The sequence below is a fragment of the Periophthalmus magnuspinnatus genome, chromosome 17 (genome assembly GCF_009829125.3).
Source record: "Periophthalmus magnuspinnatus isolate fPerMag1 chromosome 17, fPerMag1.2.pri, whole genome shotgun sequence".
NCBI lineage: Eukaryota > Metazoa > Chordata > Actinopteri > Gobiiformes > Gobiidae > Periophthalmus > Periophthalmus magnuspinnatus.
In genome coordinates this window covers 20991829-21010456 of record NC_047142.1, presented here as the reverse complement: position 1 = coordinate 21010456, position 18628 = coordinate 20991829, and the positions used below count along the sequence as shown (strand labels likewise).

General features: G+C 37.6%; 1 protein-coding gene across 1 annotated transcript in view; it reads left to right on the top strand.

The window, feature by feature from the left end:
• Window positions 1-18628, top strand: part of b4galt2 (UDP-Gal:betaGlcNAc beta 1,4- galactosyltransferase, polypeptide 2) — a 200804-nt gene that overhangs the window by 33579 nt on the left and 148597 nt on the right. The window contains exon 2 of the mRNA XM_033982609.2: window positions 6659-7848. Coding sequence (XP_033838500.2) covers window positions 7512-7848 — 337 coding nt within the window. The 5' untranslated portion in view covers window positions 6659-7511. The remainder of the gene's footprint in view (window positions 1-6658; window positions 7849-18628) is intronic.

The window sequence follows — 18628 nt, the reverse complement described above, 5'->3', positions numbered from 1 at the left end:
TCTTCCTCCGAGGTCGTTCCTAATAGCGTTAGCAACAGGTTTGATTGACAGGATTGCTAAGCGCCAGCCCCCTGCTAAACCAGCGATGCAGGCAGAAAGGGCGTTAACTTCAACAGCTTCGCTCCAGATTGGCTCTTGCTATGATACTTGCTTAAAGGCTTTATAAAGATCTGGCTTGAAAAAGTATTACAGTGAAATTAGTATTATTCTATGTAACAGCAACACTATGGCAAACACTAATTAGGTTATTGTTAAGAAGGGACTAAAACTGCAGCTAGAAACAATTTTGTAAACAAACAGACATCTACAGCGGTGGTTTGTAAGACAACCATGTTTCTTTCTTGTTGAGACTTTTTCTTCCAGAGGCATGTGAAGTAGCCACTCTGCTCTTCCAGCCACTGCCTTGAAAGTCAATAGAGGGACAGAGCTTGTTACAAAGGGCCATACATCTCTGTAGAGGTCCTCGAGGGCACAGGGTGGTTTAATGTGGACAGTTCATGTGATTATCTGGAGTTATGAACAGCCTTGAAATGTACATTCCACAATATGTCTTTCGTGTAGTTCTGCAACCATCACAACAGTAGTGCGTTTCTATGACTCTTGTCGTGGCTTCAGATGAGCCCTCTAATCTCAAGATTGACTAACCCTAATTACGACTATTGCCATGGCGATTAACAAGTCAAAACTAAATATCTTTTGAATGGGAAAAGTCCTCACAATGTTGCATCACAATGTTGCATGTAACAGGAAGCTGAAACCTCTGAAAAGGCCTTCATTTGACTAAACCTGTTACTCGTACAACTTCCCTTTATGTTAGAGGTGAGGTACAGGGGAAAATATTAAAGCTGAAGTTACAATTCTTTAAATAAGTCTCTTGATTCTTGTACACTTATTTGTTTTAGTCAGCTAAATAAAATACTTGGCATTTCCCCCACCACTAGTCTCACGATACTAACATTTCAAACTGGATTTTGATACTAAGGAACAGACTCGATATTCAATCCGATTCCGATATCACGATAATAATAAAAAAAAATAATAATAAAAAAAATAGGCAATAGAATCTATCACTTCAATCTTCTACACTTTTAAAAATCCTATAATTCTTAAGTTATACTCCACCAAATTTTAGCAGCAGGTAAAATGAACCTTCCGAGATTTTTGGCAGTATATACGGCTGTAATAGTTCACTTACACATGAACTTATCACTACTTAAACTAGGGGAAGTAAAAATGACCTAATTAAAAAAAAAATATATATATATGTTTTTTAAGTGTCCACCATTTTCGGTTTCACACTGAAAAGCCCGATCCAACACACTTTGCATAACATTTGAAAGCATTTCTGGGCTTATGACTCTTATTTGATCCTCGATATTATGTTTTAAGTCGTTTATTGTCTGAGGTTTATGCACAAACACCTTTTCTTTAAGATCACCACACAGGAAGAAATCGGGACTAGTCAGGTCTGTGGAGATCACATACTGCACTGTGACTTTGAAAACGACTTATTATTCCTTTAATGGCATTTATGCTCAGGACATCTCTGATATTAAAATGTCGACGGTAACACCGCTGGGTTTCTGAATTTGACCCATGTGACTCTAAGTACCACTGTACAATGAGGGTTCGTTCCTCGGTGCTGGATTTGATCAGATTAATGTTGGAAGGTTAGTTCTAAATGCTCTGAAAAAATTAAAGAAAAATGTTTAGAAACAAAACCGTTATGATTTTGTTTCAAGTGTAGTTTCTTTTATACCTGTGTAATCCCTCAGTTGTCCATGTAGGTTCCATAGTGATCTAGTCCATGCCGTACTTGTTCTGATGCAGCTCAAGATCGTTCTAAAGCTATTCAGGAAAGGTTTATTTCTGTCCTGTGAATGTGACATTTTTAGTATCAATATCTGCTCAGATGAGTATCTAGTTTCAGTACTTTTTATAGTATTGATTAGTATCTGATTTTTGATACCTTTGACAGCCCTATCCACCAATGTGTGATATTTTGTCTAATATAATGCAGTATTGCAGCAGTTGGTTCCATTTAAACATTTCACTAAGTTTGGTTTTAGCGTAAATGTATTTCTTGTGCAGTAAATAGAAGTATTTGTTTTGTATTCCTTACAAAAAATCATATTCACATATATTTGCAGGCACAGATTTCAAAAACATGCTGTTGTCCTTCCTATCAAGTCAAATTTCAAACCTAAAGTTTTACTCTCGATTTTCGGTTTTTGTTATATATTGTGGAATAACTAAACCACTTAACATCTTTGGAGCGAGGGCCACTCAGATAAAATAGTTGAAAACAGCGAGGCGAGGAGGAACAGCAGTGGAAAGAGAAAACCGCAATTTCTCTTACACCTTTTTATTGCTGCGTTTTGGTCCACTGACCTTTTTGAAGACAACAAAACTAAATCCCCCAGATAGTGCTTGTGGTTTTGAGGAGAGTAAATTGTGCCAAATGTCAGCAAATAAAACAGAGGCTCCACAGGTGGATCTAACACCTGTAGGCTTTTGAACTGCTCATATTTATCTGGAGAGACTCGTGAGGTAGGCGCGTGTTTAATATAGCATCAGTATGGTCTGAAAAAGTTGTGCCTGAAATTAACCCAGGAAGTCACTGAAAGGTCTAAAGGGAAAAAGATTATATGTAAAATAAGTTTAAGAGAATGTTTATTTGTTTGAGAAATTGTTAGACCTGTCACGATAACACATTTTCAAGTGCAGTACAGAAAGTTTTATAATAAATGATGATATTGAAAGTGAGAGATCAATCCTAAAGCAGGATAAACTCAGCAAACCCCTTTTAAATGTGTAAAATGAGTCTAGTGAGTAATTTTAGCCACTTTTTTTACATAAAGCAGCTCAAATTTTATGCAATAAATAAATACCCTATAGTGCAAAGAAAAGGTACACATGGTAAATATCGAGTGGCAAAATACATTTTTCGTCCATCTTTCATTGAACATTAGGTTGAAATAGTAATTATATTGACAGGCCTAATTTTAGTGTCACAACAGCAAAGTACAAGAACAGAAGCGGTGGAATAAAAATCTCATCAAAGTATTCAAGGTAAATGGGGTTTAAATAGGACAAATACAAATAAAAGTCAACAACTACATAGACCTAATTGGAAACATGTTTAACTAATAATTAACTTATAACAAAGGTCTTTCTTGTAGATATGGTTTACTTCGAATAATGTTCTGCCAATTTAAATTTAATTTGCTGTTTAATGAAGACATATTGTCAATGAATGTGCATAATTAGGTTATAATTTGCACATTTTGCATTCCATTATTCATCTAAAATGACTTAATAAAAGAAACAAGTCTGCTGGCTTCCACGTTAGAAAACTGCGGTGCTTAATGGGAGCTGACGTCGGCTTAACCGCCATCACAACAAATTTTTACCAAAATGACTACGTGATGCTGCCGACATATCAATGATTGAGAAAATAAAATTGGAGAAGCAAGTAAGTACAGAGCAGAGAGCGCTGGTGGAAATAGGTTGATCTGCAACATGCCCTTTTGAAAATAAGTGATTAAAGATTGCTCATGTACAAATCGCTCCAAAAACAACTTCAGTGGGACAAATGAGAAGGAGAAACAACTATAACATGGTTAAAACTCCGAAATAAATGATTTTGCATAATAGGCCTGCTTGAAACCCAGGTTTTTTTTGTAAATTTCATATTTCAAGCAGTTAGTGGCAGATTTTGTGCAGTCCACATTTTCCTAATATAACAAATGATTTGAATAGCATTTTGCAGTAAAACTCCTCCCGGTGCCACCTCCAGGGCCAAAAGGCATTACTTTGTCCTGACTCAGAATTGCCCTGGCAGCTTTGGGAGGATAGGTCAACACTCAGAATAAATTTCCCTATGGGGATGCTTAAGTATACCTTAACAGTTAACCTTCACCTTTAAAAAGTAATTATTTTAATGAAGAGCCTCCTGTAGGCTGCATTACATCAGCATTATGTTTTCCAGCACTGGGCCTTTATATTCAGTTTCATTTTAAAATGTGTGGAATAAAATGTCTTGTGGCTAAAACATACTAAAACAACAGTAAGAGGAACTGACTGTAGACTGAAATCTTTAAATTAAAATAATAAATTCACAATTATAGACTGAAATAAGTGCCCTGGAAATATTACACGCTCCCCTGTTTCTGGTACTTCATTGCTATGCTGTGTAACAACTGTCGACCACTAGGGGCAGTCTGACGGCCCCTGAGCTGTGTTTTTGAAACAGATACCCGCTCAAACCACAATTCACTGATTTTCCAACTTCATGTTTAACAGTTCCCTTCAAAGCTTTACATGTCAGACCTGTTACCCTCTGTACCAGTGAAATCCACCTGACCAGTGCCATTTTGGTGTAAGTCGTGTTGCCTGTGATGTTCTGGGTCACTCTTTTAAAAGCAGAAACCAAGAACTAGTCCCAGAGGAGTGATGGTTTTGGCAGTCTGGAGTCAGTTACCACAGACAGTACATTTATCATCCCAAATGCATCTGAATGGGCAGCTCTGTCACTCAACATATGTTTAAGATTGCAAGCACACACATTCACTAAGCTGGAGCTGGCTGAGGCAGAGAAACTCAAACTGCAAAATTATTGTTTATGCAGCAATTGCGAAACTCCCACCAAGTAGTAAAAAATATGCTGTTTTCTGAGTATTACCGGATAAACCAGGGCTGACAGGAATAAACCAGAACCAGCACCAAACCAGGTCCTAAATGGCACATGGACAGATATTCAAACATTCAAACTTGCTACTATCGCTTATTTAAAGGAAAGGAGGATTTTTTTGATGGTTGTAAAAAAATACATACATTTAAAAATCCTCTCATATTGATGGATGTGGCTTTTTAATTCAACTTTATAAAAAAGAAAACAAAAACCTCATGATTAAAATACCACAACACTGTTGATTTTAATGATTAGATCTTAATTTGCGTAAAATTTAATTAACTACCTAGCCCTAGCTAACTTTTTATTCTCTTTTAGTTAGTTAGTTAGTGCTTTTTTCATATATGAGTGTCATATGTTGGCCATGATCAGCACATTTAGTCATCGGTTAGATTTTGCTGCTTCACAGTAGATATTTATTCTATCAGCAACTTTCCAATTTAATATTTGGTGCATCTGCTCAAAACTTGTTTGTCTTGAAGCTGTTGTACCGCCTGATTCTCGTCTTCTTCTTCTTCTTCTTCTTGTATTGATCGAAAAAGCTATAAACCTCAGGCGAGTGTGGCCATTGGGAAAACTCTAAGTGCCCTCTGTTTCCTGCTTTCCTTCTATGCTCACTTCATTGTGTATTCCCTCTTTCCATCATAAATGCCTTTTAAACCACTTGACTGGAAAATTGACTTGGCGTGTCAATTTGGAAATGCCCCAGTCAAGCTTCTCTTATTTGTTTGGTTGCATTAGTTGTTAGCGCGGTTTCTTTCAATTTCTCACACACACATATATTTGTTTTTCTAACCTAAAGCCAACCTCTAAACGTATTCCGCTGGTTTTCATCTGAGCATATCAATAATAAGGCAAGGTCACACAGCGCTCTCAAAAGCCACACAAGATCGATGATATTCTGCTTCACGTTATAGCGAGAATAATGCAATACATCACTGCTTAGGTACAATGGAATATGTGCACATTTATATTTACAAGCGATTCCTGCAGTGCCTTAAGTAAAAAGCCATAACATTAAACATTAACACATGTACCTTTTAAATTAAGATACAATCTGTTTCACATTCTGCATTTTTGGAGGTTTTTTGGGCCTAAAATGCAGAACATGGTCTGAAATTTGGACAATATGGCGACCTTGAGAATACGGCTGCTACGCGATTAACTGGAATAATCGCAACTAATCAGCTAAATTAAAATAATCGTAATGGTAATTTTATAATTGTGATCATTATCTGGACTATACAGGATCTAAAATACATGCCAAAAAGACCACTGTGTTAAAGGTCCTACATTACACAAAATTGACTCTTGTGAGCTTTAAGCCTTGTTAGACTGTCGCTATCTCATCAAAAATATACTTGGAGTTGTGTTTTGCTCATTCACACGTTTGAGTAATCCTGCATTATTAGTCTGTCTGCATCTACTTTTACCTTTTGTTCAGTAGAGATGGGAAATTCCAGGGTGTCTGGAGTTTAAAAACACAGTGGAGCACTTCCTGTATGACCACATGACATCACAAGGAGGATTTGTGTGTTGAACATGTGAGAATGAAAGAAAACACAACTCCAGGTCTGTTTTTGATAAGGACACAACATTATAACATACAGTCGATTTCTAATTTTCATCAGTAATACACTTAACACAACAATTAAACTGTGCATTCATATTTTACAATGAGGATAATTCAGTTTCATCAGCTCACAATAAAAAGAAAAAAACAAACAAAGCAAAAAACGTTCAGACCTGAGAACTGAACCACCAACCTCTTTGCAAAATATGCTGTGACAGGACAGAAAGCAGTTTGAAATAGGGGTTAGGCTATACGTACTGTTAAATGGCACACAGTCTTTCTTGTTTGCATAAATTGAATACTGAAATCCATTTTTATATAAAGCCATTTTTTTCAAGTGCATTGATTGATCGACATATTAAATGTATTCTCTGTTGTGTGTCTCCCATTAGGTGCCTGATATTTTACAACCAAGAAGTGACCGGGAGCCATCTTGACGGACAGCGCGCCTGACCTTTCCCGCTGCTCCATAATGAATGTTTGGCACCTCTCGTGAACTGCCGCGAGTTCAGAGCTCGGGGTTCAGACTGATTGGACTGGCCTTTGGATAACACAGGACTGATATATGATTCAGCCTAGGACATACCCCACCGATGTCTTGCAGAGGGGTGTCATTTTGTAGGAATAATACTACTTTGAGGGCGTATCCATAGCTCGACGGAAAATTCAGCTGCTTCTGTCATGCAGGAATTTGCAGCTCAAAGTTGCTCAGTGACATCTTACCGTCGTTTTACTGCAAGTGCTAATACCAACTGAAATTGATTACCGTTTTTTTCTGAACATATACAAGCCATGGCCCTGTTAACTAGCTGGCCATAGCTTGTAACTTTTTCCTCACATTTTGAAATCATAAAGTTTTGGAAATAATTGATAGATACAACTTTTTGTCATGCAGGAACGAAATTGGACACTAGTATTTCCTTTGAGACCCAATGCTCCTTGAAAACAACCGAGCTAGCACAGTGTAGCTACGGTAATCACCTTTTTTCAGATTTGTCCCGCTATTATCCCTTTATTGATATCGATAGCGACATTTAACACCCAATTACTTATGCCATGCAAAAGGTTACACATAAGCCGCCATATCTTCGTGACCCCATGTCATCTGAAGACACCAGCTAACCGAGTGTTGCTAATTGCTTTCGGAGACTTGCTAACATGCTAGCTAACACGGCTAACAGGATGAATACATGCCCCTGAGCGTAACCGTCCAGCGTCACCGTGGCTGGGTCCCTGTCCTCGGCCATGACCCGGCTGATGTTGGGCCGGACTCTGGAGCGCATCTGCAAAGGCGTGCTGCTGCTATGCCTGCTCCACTTCCTCATTATGATGATCCTGTATTTTGACGTGTACTCGCAGCGCTTTGACCTCTTTAGCCGCTTCAATAATGGACGCAACGGATCCAGGAATAATATCAGCAGCGGGCATCATTATTACTACTACAATCTGTCCAGGCCCAATGGGACAATGGCCAGTTACTTAGCGACCGGAGAGCAGCTCGGGATAAGCACGCAGCCGGAGACCAATCAGACGCCTTCTCCCAAACCTCTGCCCCCCTGCCCTGAGAACCCGCCCGGACTCGGTGAGTGGAACTTCTTGTACTTTTAACCAAAACAAGTTCAAAGTTCTTTTACACTTGCTGTGGTATTCATACAGTTCTTTCTTATTGTCTGGTTGCTATTATGCATGCTCTTTACACGCAAAAAAAATCTGCTATGCCAGCTCTTAAAAGTAATCTGTAGCTTGGAATCATTGCAGTTGTGTGGAATTCAGAAAGCTGTATTTTGCATTGCTTTGGATCCCACTGGGTTATAATCTCTCTACCAGGTTTACTTTTCTCTAATCAAAAATTTACTTTTTATATATTTTGTTACTCAAAAGACTCGTCTAGTTTGTCACATAACATGAAATCTATTGATAACTATCTATATATGTATCTATATATCTTGCTGAAGTAAATATAGACGATAAATGATAATATTGAAACCAAACCCTAAAGCAGAATTATCCCCAAAAATGATTCTAAATGTACAATTTTGTAAAAAAAAAAAAAAAAAAAAAAAAAAAAAGAACTACAAATAATACATAGCAGAATTCAATACTTAAGTTGTTAGTTTGTATCTATAATGAGTCATAGAAGTTCATAATGCAACCTTCTACAGTTTACAGTTTATCACAGTGCTGAAAATAACCAAATGTACCTTAAAAGGTATGATGGTCTTAAAATATCATTGTATCAGGAAATACACAGTTAGAGAGCCATATTTTGCAAATGCTTATGCAATATTTGTAACATGAATAAGTAATAAATACAGAAATGGTTAATTAACAAGTTAAAAAAGTAGTTACATGTATTTTACATCTGGCCCTTTGAGGGCAGCCTCTTTGCTGATGTGGCCCTCGGTGAAAATGTGTTTGACGCCCCTGGTCTAGTGCAAAGAAAAAATAAATACAATACATAAATATTGACCCCCAAAAATAATTGTTCCATCGGTCACGCTAAATGATAAGTCAATATAGTATTTATTGGGACAGGCCTTTGGATAACATGCATGCCGTGTATTGATTTGGGTTGCATTGAGTGATTTTATTTCCTTTAGCTGAGTTAAATCAAATAAATGAATGAAACATGTTTTGTTTTGAAAACCATGCACTTGCAGTCTACCTTATTTTTATGCGCAACTTATATTATACTGTTTTTCTCACTTGATAATGTATTCCTTTATAATGTATTCTCAATAACCACCAAAGCATTTTCAAGGATGGGTATTGATTGGAAGTAATGACTCATACCACTGTAATCTTTAGGATAATAGAATTTCAACACTTCTTTTCAATTCTCTCTGGACAACACTTGCATAAATTGAGCATCTGTTGATATTTCTGCCGTATGCTACCGCTAATTGCCTCTCTCTGCCTATTACTTTGAACTCTTTGTGTAGTCAGCTTGATATGTTTAGCGTTATGAAGGGACAGACTTCGTAGCCAATGTAATAAAACTGGGCGGATTTGCTCTCCATCGATTAGTGTAATGAATAGTGAGGGTTAAGACCTTGATTGGATTCTGAAACTGGAGCATTCCTACGTTATATTGTGCTAATAAATGCATTTCCAGTCTTGGGCCAATTAGCAGAAGAGCAAGTGTATAGCTGTAATGTTGTTTTTCTGGGTCATAAAATGGATTTATTGTTAAAGATTTAGTGTTTGATAGTTCAGCCTTATAGACTCGCAATGAAGTCATTAAAAGATCCAAGCAGACATGCAAATACAGCAGCCAGGATGCCAACAATTTATAGACTGTTTCTCCTTTTGTTAAGAGTATTTTTATTGTCTACTACTACGTCTTATTTGTTGGAAAAGTCATACTTCAGAGATCTGGAGTTGTCAGTCGGTAATAGCATCGTGAAATATTTATGCATTTTTCTTCTGCTTGAAAAACTTGACATGATCTGTTATGAAAAAATAATGACAGAGAAAAGTAGATTTGAAGTGTTACTAGAAAGTTTTGCGTCATCCACAAATCCCATAATCCTCTTTGGGTCCAGGTGCTTTATCATTCCATCAGTAGCAATGAGTTTAACGTGGTTTGAAATTTGGACGATATGGCAATCTTGAGAATACAGCTGCTACGATGAAGTGGGATAGTCACCTAGTCAACTATATTTATAATCATGGGCGTTATCTGGATTATAGAGGCTCTCAATTAAATTCTGATTCACCAGGTTTCTTTATTTATTCTTTATTTGTCAGGAACCATGTACAAATTCATTAATCTTACAAAAGAAGAGATGATTTGTACCAGATTTAGCTACTGCTGCTTTCCATATGTGCATTTCATTACGATTACATTATAACACTATTGCTCACTTACTGTAAAAACAAAACAAAAAAAAGACAAAACAAAAACTTGCAAACTTGAGAACTGAACCTCACCTTTTTGCAAAATGTCAGAAATACTGTTACCCACTCCGCCACCGTGCACCACAACAAGAACAATAGCGGAATCGTCGTGTTTACGCTCGCCGATGAGATTTTAAATGGTTGTAATTCATGCAGCTATAATTACCCCAGTGTTTTACCCACTCGTTCAGTCCAGAGGTGCAGTTCATCGCAGCTCATTAGCATCAGTAGCCCTTAACTCAACAAACGAGAGGTTGATGGAGTCAGATTAAGCCTGGGGTTTACTAAATCTATAATTACACAGTGGACACCTCTCTCTGCGGCTGCTCGCTCTGCTTGCCCCGCTGTCGGATACATGATTTCAAAATTCCGGCTTTCTCACCTACAGTTTGCGCTTTGTTTATCTTTTATATCACACTTCACAGGGTTTTAATACAGAGACTGCATAACAATTGGGAGCAATATGTTATCGAATTACACTGTTATTAACCAGGAGAGTGCAGTCAAAGTGTAGTCTTTGTAATATTTAGTTTTTAATTGTTAACTGCTATGGCAACAGTCCATTGGTGGTGATCAGGTAGTGGAGGGCACGTCATGGAGATTGTATTTGTATAGATGGCTTGAAACGTGGGATTTGGCTGCTGTTTGAACCTGTAATCGTGTAATTTTGCGATCTTATTCTTGATATGCATTTGTATAAATCTATAAATTTGCCTCAACTTTATCAGTTTGTTTTGTAGTAGGTGAAGTGTAGTAAAATGTATTCCTTTGGTGTAATATTCCTAATAACCACTAAAGCATTTTCAAGTGTATTAATTAGAATTTCAAAATGTCAGCTTTTCGATTCTCACTGGACAATACTTGCAAATATTGAGCAGCTCTTAACAATTCCTTTTGCTAATATCTTGTACGTTAAACCAGTACCCAGGCACTATTGTCTTTCTCTGCCTTTAGTTTGATTTGTTTGTCTAGTCAGTCCAATATGTTTAGTGTTGCGGTCATATCTGATTGAGAGGCTAAGTAAAAATACCTCTCTCTTCCCACACACTTCTTCCGCTTGCTTTTTCTAGAATAATTTTGTTCTCCAACATCTTTCCCACACACATTTTTCTCTCAGTTTTGCAGTTGATACGGGATATATCAACTGCAAAACTGTATACTTAATATTATGAGACTCCATAGGCGCGTAATACATTTGTAATCGTCTCGAATATGCCCACCAGCACTTTTGTCATGAAGTAAATACATGTTGCTTCGTATTTCTCCTCGCACCTGCACTATCTGTAAACGAGCTTTCAGAATGTAATCCCTCGTGAGGACTATTGTGGCGGTGTCAACACTTTCTCTCTTCTTCCTTTTTTTCGTGATTGCTTTTCTGTTTTGATAATGAGCTATGCAACGTGCTTTGAAATCGGGAGCCAGAGATAAAGCTGTCAACCTGATTTGCCTGACTCCGAGCTCCGCTGAATCTATTATTTGGCCTGGAATTGGCTGTGCACAGGTGTAGTGTTGTAGCTTATCTCTCCCGTTCCCGCGGTGATGGAGGAGAGGTTGCCCGGGGGACGTAAAGAGCTACGGCATAGAAAGAGCTCTGTTTTCCGTTCACAGGTGCACCGACAAACGGGTATGAAGTTTTGGGATGGAGTGAGTGAGCCAAAGGAAGGAGGTGGAGAGGTGGTGATATGGAGAGAGAAGAGAGGATGATAGATAGATAGAGGACGAAAAGAAAGAGACACAGACAAACAAACGGGCTCTTGGCTTTCCCACTACTGCAGCTGACAGGTGCGGCCCGCAGCCACTCTGGTCCAGGGAGGCAGGCTCGAGAGCTATCGTGGGAGAAAATGTGAAGAATTGAGTGATTCTGCTGCAGCTCACCACCAGACAATATTAAGAAAGTCAATGCATTTAAAACAAGTCAGGTTAGCCTTAAAAGTCACAGGTCTAGCTATACATAAATTACCTCATAGGGTAGGTTATTTTTTTTTACAATTTGCTGTTAGAAACCACACTGGTAAACATTGTACAATAAACTGTAGTAGCGCTAGAGTGAAATAAATGAGGCATGATGCTGGGGCTCTGATGCAGGAGAAGTTTATTTACCATCAGTGCGGGACTTAACCCTGTCACGATAACAAATTTTGAAGCTCGATATAGCGTTGAAGTAAATATAGATGATAAGCGATAACAGTGAAATAAATTTATGCCACTCACACAATAACCCAAGAGCAGATTTAAACCACAAAAACTATTGTAAATCTAAAATATTGTTAAAAATCATGAGCTGTATATATGCAAGTACAGTCCAGGGAGAATCGAAAAGCTGACATTTTGAAATTTTAATTAATACACTTGAAAATGCTTTAGTGGTTATTAAGAATGTTACACCAAAGGAATACATTTTACTACACTTTGCCTACTACAAAACAAACAGATAAAGTTGATGCAAATTTATAGATTTATACAAATACACCTCAAGAATAAGATCACTAAATTACACAATTACAGATTAAAACAGTAGCCAAATCCCAAGTTTCAAGCCATCTATACAAATACAAACTCCATGACGTGCCCTCCACTACCTGATCACCACCAATGGACTGTTGTCATAGCAGTTAACAATTTAAAACTAAATATTACACTGACTACACTTTGACTGCACTCTCCTGGTTAATAACAGTGTAATTCGATAACATATTGCTCCCACTTGTTATGCAGTCTCTGTATTAAAACCCTGTGAAGTGTAATATAAAAGATAAACAGCTCATGAATTGCAGAATGAAATAATTCTCTAATGAGTCATAGAAGTTATCAATTCAACCTTTTACAGCTTAAACCTCATCACACAGCCAAAAAAATGACCAAAAGATGACCAAAAATTTCCCGGTTGTGCAAAGAAAATGTACACATGAAAAATACTGACTTGATAGTGTTGTTCATTCCAGTCTTGTGCAGTACAGTCTGGCTGTGTCTTTGTAGGGAGTATTATACCTCTAATGACTGATCTGGAAGTGAGCTTAAGGTGGACCATAAAAACATAAAAAACACATAAACAAATGATGGACATACATTTCAAAACATTGAAGTACCAAAACATTGTGTATTTAAAAGCATCATGTGTCTTTTAAAGGTGCAGCGTGTACGTTTTCTGGCGGAGAGTACGCCATCTTCTTGTTTCCGCGCAGATGTTATTGATTTAGCTTGGAATAAAGATTAGAGTTTTGAACAGTTGAGTGTTAAGAGTAACTACTGCTGCTGCTGCTGCTGCTACTGCTTTATACCACTTTTATTTATTCATCCATTTTCTACCTCAAACCAACTCCCACAATCCCCAGATGTTGACTGTTGACTGTATTCGTTGAAACTTGTAAGCATTGATCTGATCTCACCACACGGCCTCCCTTTCACCTGCTGTGGAGCCTCAGTTTAACAGATGTGGGTTAGTTTTTCCCCTTTGAATTTAATGAACTGTTTGTCGATAGGAACATTTGCTGTCACAGTGGGGTCTATCATTACAGGTCCCTTTTGTTTGGTAACTGCTTTCCGAAAAATAACTCACTTCTGTAAATCTAACTGTGTAAACTACATGGCCACATTATCGAGTTGGATGATACATTATACAAGACAATATTGCATTTGTCATTTTGAAGACACGTACCGGTAATTAAAATGTCACATATACTTTATTGTCTATTCATGAGTTTCAGCTTCCTGTGAAATGCAAAATGTGTGGACTTTTTCCCATTCAAAAAATACATGAATTGAATTGCTAATCGCTATGGGAACAGTCCTAATTATTCATCATTCTGAAACCCCTGGATGATACGAAAAAACTGCCAGAAGAACAGATACCTTAAAACTTATTAGTCTTCCAAACAAGGATATAAAATTCAAGGTGCACTATGTAACATTTCTGGTGGTGCTTCTGTAAAATGTTCCACAGTATAGCACAGGGGTCTCAAATTCAAATTATCTGGGGGCCACACCGAGTTAGAGTCTGGGTGAAGCTGGGCCGCATCAGGTATTCCATTTTGTTAAAATCTTCTCAAAAGTTATCGCTGTTTTCAACATACATGAGGAAATATGCCAATTCTTGTGGATTTTATGTATATACATCGTTATTTGTTGAATCATTTGTCACGGGAGTACACAGCACAACTAGCATTAAACTTTCATATTGTCCTGCGGGCCACAAAATATCGTCTCGTGAGGCGCAGTTGAGCGCAGAGATTCCTAGTATAGCATAAAATTTGATCTCCATGGAGACAAGGAGGTGGCGCTCCGCTCACAGTTAGAATGCATTTTTTAAGGTAAGTCACTTTTTGTGCAACATTTGAACGTTGTAATTATTTTTGTTGGATATTTGATGAATAAATAATTAAATAATCTGATATTAATTAAAAAGGTAATAATAAAACATCCAGATATTAATTTATGTCAATATTGCCCACCCATACCCTATTTTTTATGTCTTTTAGTGTGGACTTTTACCTTCTCCATTCTCTCAGGGCTAATTCTTCTTTAAGCTTAAACTCTACTATTTATTCCCTGCATTAATCACTTCCTCCCACTCCCACATGCTACTCGGTGGGAGGCTAAAAGCTATTTCCCAAGTCCTTGTCTTAATTGGATGCTCGACAGGGTTTTTTCCAATCAAATGTAATTAGCAAGAATTAACTGTCTTCTCACGACATAGTACCACGAGACGGGCATCTGGTTTGTTTTACGCAAGCGCTGAACCACATTGATTGCTCCTTTCTCACTTCACCTTGCAATCGTGTCAGCCCAAATAATACCAGACGTAAATATTATTCATCATCAGGAGTTTGGCAGTATGTTTTAAAATGCAAAACAGCTGAGATATCACACGCTTGTCTTGTTGTATGCAGAGCAGAAATAGCAACCGGCAGATGGAGCTTTGGTATAGTGTGAGTTCGCGAGTCTCTAAGGGGACAATTAAGAAGACATATTTTGTACATTAACTACAGCTGACTAATTATATACGTAGCATGCTGCCAATACACTAAGGAGGACATAGAGGAGGCTGTATCTGGATAGGGTTCAGTGCAGGAGATGTAGTGAGTCGAAATTCAGCTGCAAATCCTTCAGCGTGTGGAGTTATGAGCAGAGCCGTGCTACAAATCTACTGTCTATACTGTTTTATTAGGTATGATACATTGACTGGGTATGGGGAAGGACGGCCCACCTAATCAAATGTGATGAATAGACTTTGGAAATGGACTCCGACAGGCGTAGGTGATAATGTCAGGACTAGCTCAGAGCTGCTGATAATGTTACTGGTTTGTAGTGCAATATTTGGAATAATTTGTGAACCCACTGAGAGAGTGCACATGTAGTAAAAACTCATATTGGTTTGTTGCTTGTATTGGGTTTGGACGATTTGGCCTAGAGGTTGCAGATTATTTCATGGGCAGACGGATCCGTAATGGGTTTTAGGTTGGGGTTCCTTATCGGATTTGAAGAAATAAACAACGCTAAATGCTAATCGTCTTTGTGTAAGTGTAAAATTAACCTTAAGTTTCATTTTAAAGTTATGTTGGCATCTAAATATTAGCTAAATTATTTCTTAAAGTGGCTGGACCCAACGTATGTCCATATAATTGAGTAAAATTTGCCACAATACAGATAGTAAAAGCAGCTCTTGAGGTCATAATGAGACCGTTGCGTGCTGCCTGTACGTATAAAGTATAAAGCGTAATTTTTCTCCAAAACCAAGAAGTGCACCGTTAGCTTACTAATGTTTGTCAGCATCACTGCAAAACTTCGCTCTGACCTCTGAAAGTTATGAAATGCGCTTATAAACTCATAGCAATGAAACATTAGGATTCTAGGAATACTTAGGAAAATGAGGAATGAGTTTGGACAACTACAAACAGTTTAAAATGAACTAGTTCTGTTTTTCATGTTTTTAAGTCTGTTCCTTAGCTAACACACTTGGAAATATCCCATGGTCACTTGTTTTGGAACCATCGAATGATTTTTTTTTCTCTATGCAGTTTCCTGATTCTTCAAACTCTGGTACATTTGCTACTTTTTCCAAAGTTCTTGTTTACTTCTGGGACAGCAGCACTCCCACACTGAAAGACTTTGAGCATTTCTTGAAAGGGTGCATCATTGCTTTGGAAAAATAGCAGAATTTTTATTTTGCTTACCCCATTATAACCACCAACCTTTAGCATGACCGATTTTGGCCTTGGTCTTTTGGTTACTGTTCAGTTCAGTGGACAAATATCTCAGTTGTTAGCGTTGCACAAGGCCGGTCAGACAGTAGTTTTGCAGTGTGTACAAATATATATTCTGTACACAATGACCCAGTGGTGTCCTTCGTGCTGGTATACCATATGGACATGGCTAATGTGCGGAAAACACAAATCTATTGCCATTTCCACTCTTTTTGTGCAATGCTTTCCCATATAATGTAATGTGTAAGATATGGTGTTACATAAGCGCTCCACTAACTAAGATATTGACCACATCTGACAATGATTAAATGTCCTGTGTTACACATAATTGACTCTTGTGAGCTTCATGTTTGAGTAGTCCTTTATTATTAGTCTGTTTACATCTCCAAAGCTCAAAATGCTCTGTTCCACCTTGTGATGTCATGCAGTGGTATGAAACAAAACACAACTCCAGGTATGTTTTTGATGAGGAAACAACATTATAACATAGATCAGAAAACAGCATCATTCATCAGTCTTCCTTAAAGAAGACTGATGAATAAGTGATTAATTTTGATTATCTTTTTTTTTTTTTTTTATTGTAACTCAAGGAAAAAATAAAATTGTTCTGGTCAACGAGGAAACATTTCTTCCTTGTATTAACTGATCACAGTTTTCAGTTTAGTTTTATATTTAGAAACAAATCATTTCAATAAAATTATCAAGACAGAGTTGTAGACTTTCAGGGCCATTTATCACAAAAAAATGTCGTCTGAAATGATTCGAAAGTTTAAAATGATGAGATCTTAATTCAAATTTGAGAAATTTGGTTAAAACCAAAGCTGCAATATAGTGAGATTTGATGAATGTCTCTCCTCACTCTTAACCTCCAAATCATGGCACACTGCTTTATGGTCTTATATAAAGCCTATGGATAATAATAAAAAAAACAATAATCATATCTTGTCCATTGTCCCCATGTTGCAACTTGCATTATCTTTTATATGATTTTAAACCACAACTGTATTTCCATGCATCTTCAATCAATCAACACAGCATTATTTACCCAAAACAAATCTTTCTCTTTTTAGTAATAAAATGAACACACTTGGACAGAAAGGTGTCGCTTTGTTTTATTCATGGCTGGAAAATCATTTGAATGGAGCGCCATGTCTCTTTTAACTTTCCATATTTGTCTCTTGTGGGTGAAACCACTGGGAATATTGAGAACCTATTTCATCCTTCCTTCTGGCTATATGTAAAATTACTGTTGAAGCTCTTTTAAGTCAGATGGATCTTGAGGGACCAGACCTGTATCACCTCAGCGACCCTGGAGAATATATGCTAACCTCTGCTTACAGTTTTAATAGAGGGCTTTTGGCTTAGACTTAAAACAAAGCTGCTCCATTGGCAGTGGAGCTATAGGCTCTGTATGAGGTTATCAGTAGCTCAGGTGCAGGCTGCAGATAGTGACGTTATCAGAGAGGAAAACGTGTCGAGTTAAACAACACCATGCTGCCTCACGCTGTCATAAATAATTATAGACTCTTGGAAAGCAGCAGGATATAGGGATTTCTCTGCAGCAGTGTTAATGCAAAAATAGGTATAAAGATAAGAGCTATGCTGGTACAATCTTTCTGCAAATCGCATCTGAACCAAATAAATTAGTGTTTCAGTAGAGGTTCTCTTGCTAAAAGTAAAAACATGCATTATTGTGAGCAGGGTCGCCTCTCTACAGATCTGACTTGTAAATTAGCCTGGTGACGTCACTTGCTTGTCTACCTGGAAATAAATGAATTTTAATGCTATACTGTGGAATATTCCGGGGAATGCAATACAATCTCCATGGAGACAAGCAAGTAGCTGACCCTCAATTAGAAAAAAGTTACATAGGCCATCTTTAACTACCTGAATAAACACAACATAAACAAATATGTAAAGGAATGGTAAATCGTCACATTTTTATTTAGCGTTTTTAACTTTCAAGACACTCAAGGAACCCCTCACCCATTCGCACACACATTCAGACACTGGGGTGAGGTGGATTAAGTGTCTTGCTCAACCTGTGGGTCAGTGAATCTGCGAATTATGTTTTGTGTCAAGAGCGGGATTCGAACTGCCAACCTTTGTATCAGTGGCCAAATACAAACTGAAGCACATTTATCCACTTACACTGAAACCACCCAAACTGTATCTGTCTTATTGACTTGAAATTTAACACTGCATTGATTTGGCTCTATAAGACCCAGGCCCTCAGTGCATGTCTCAGTGCAAGTAAAATGT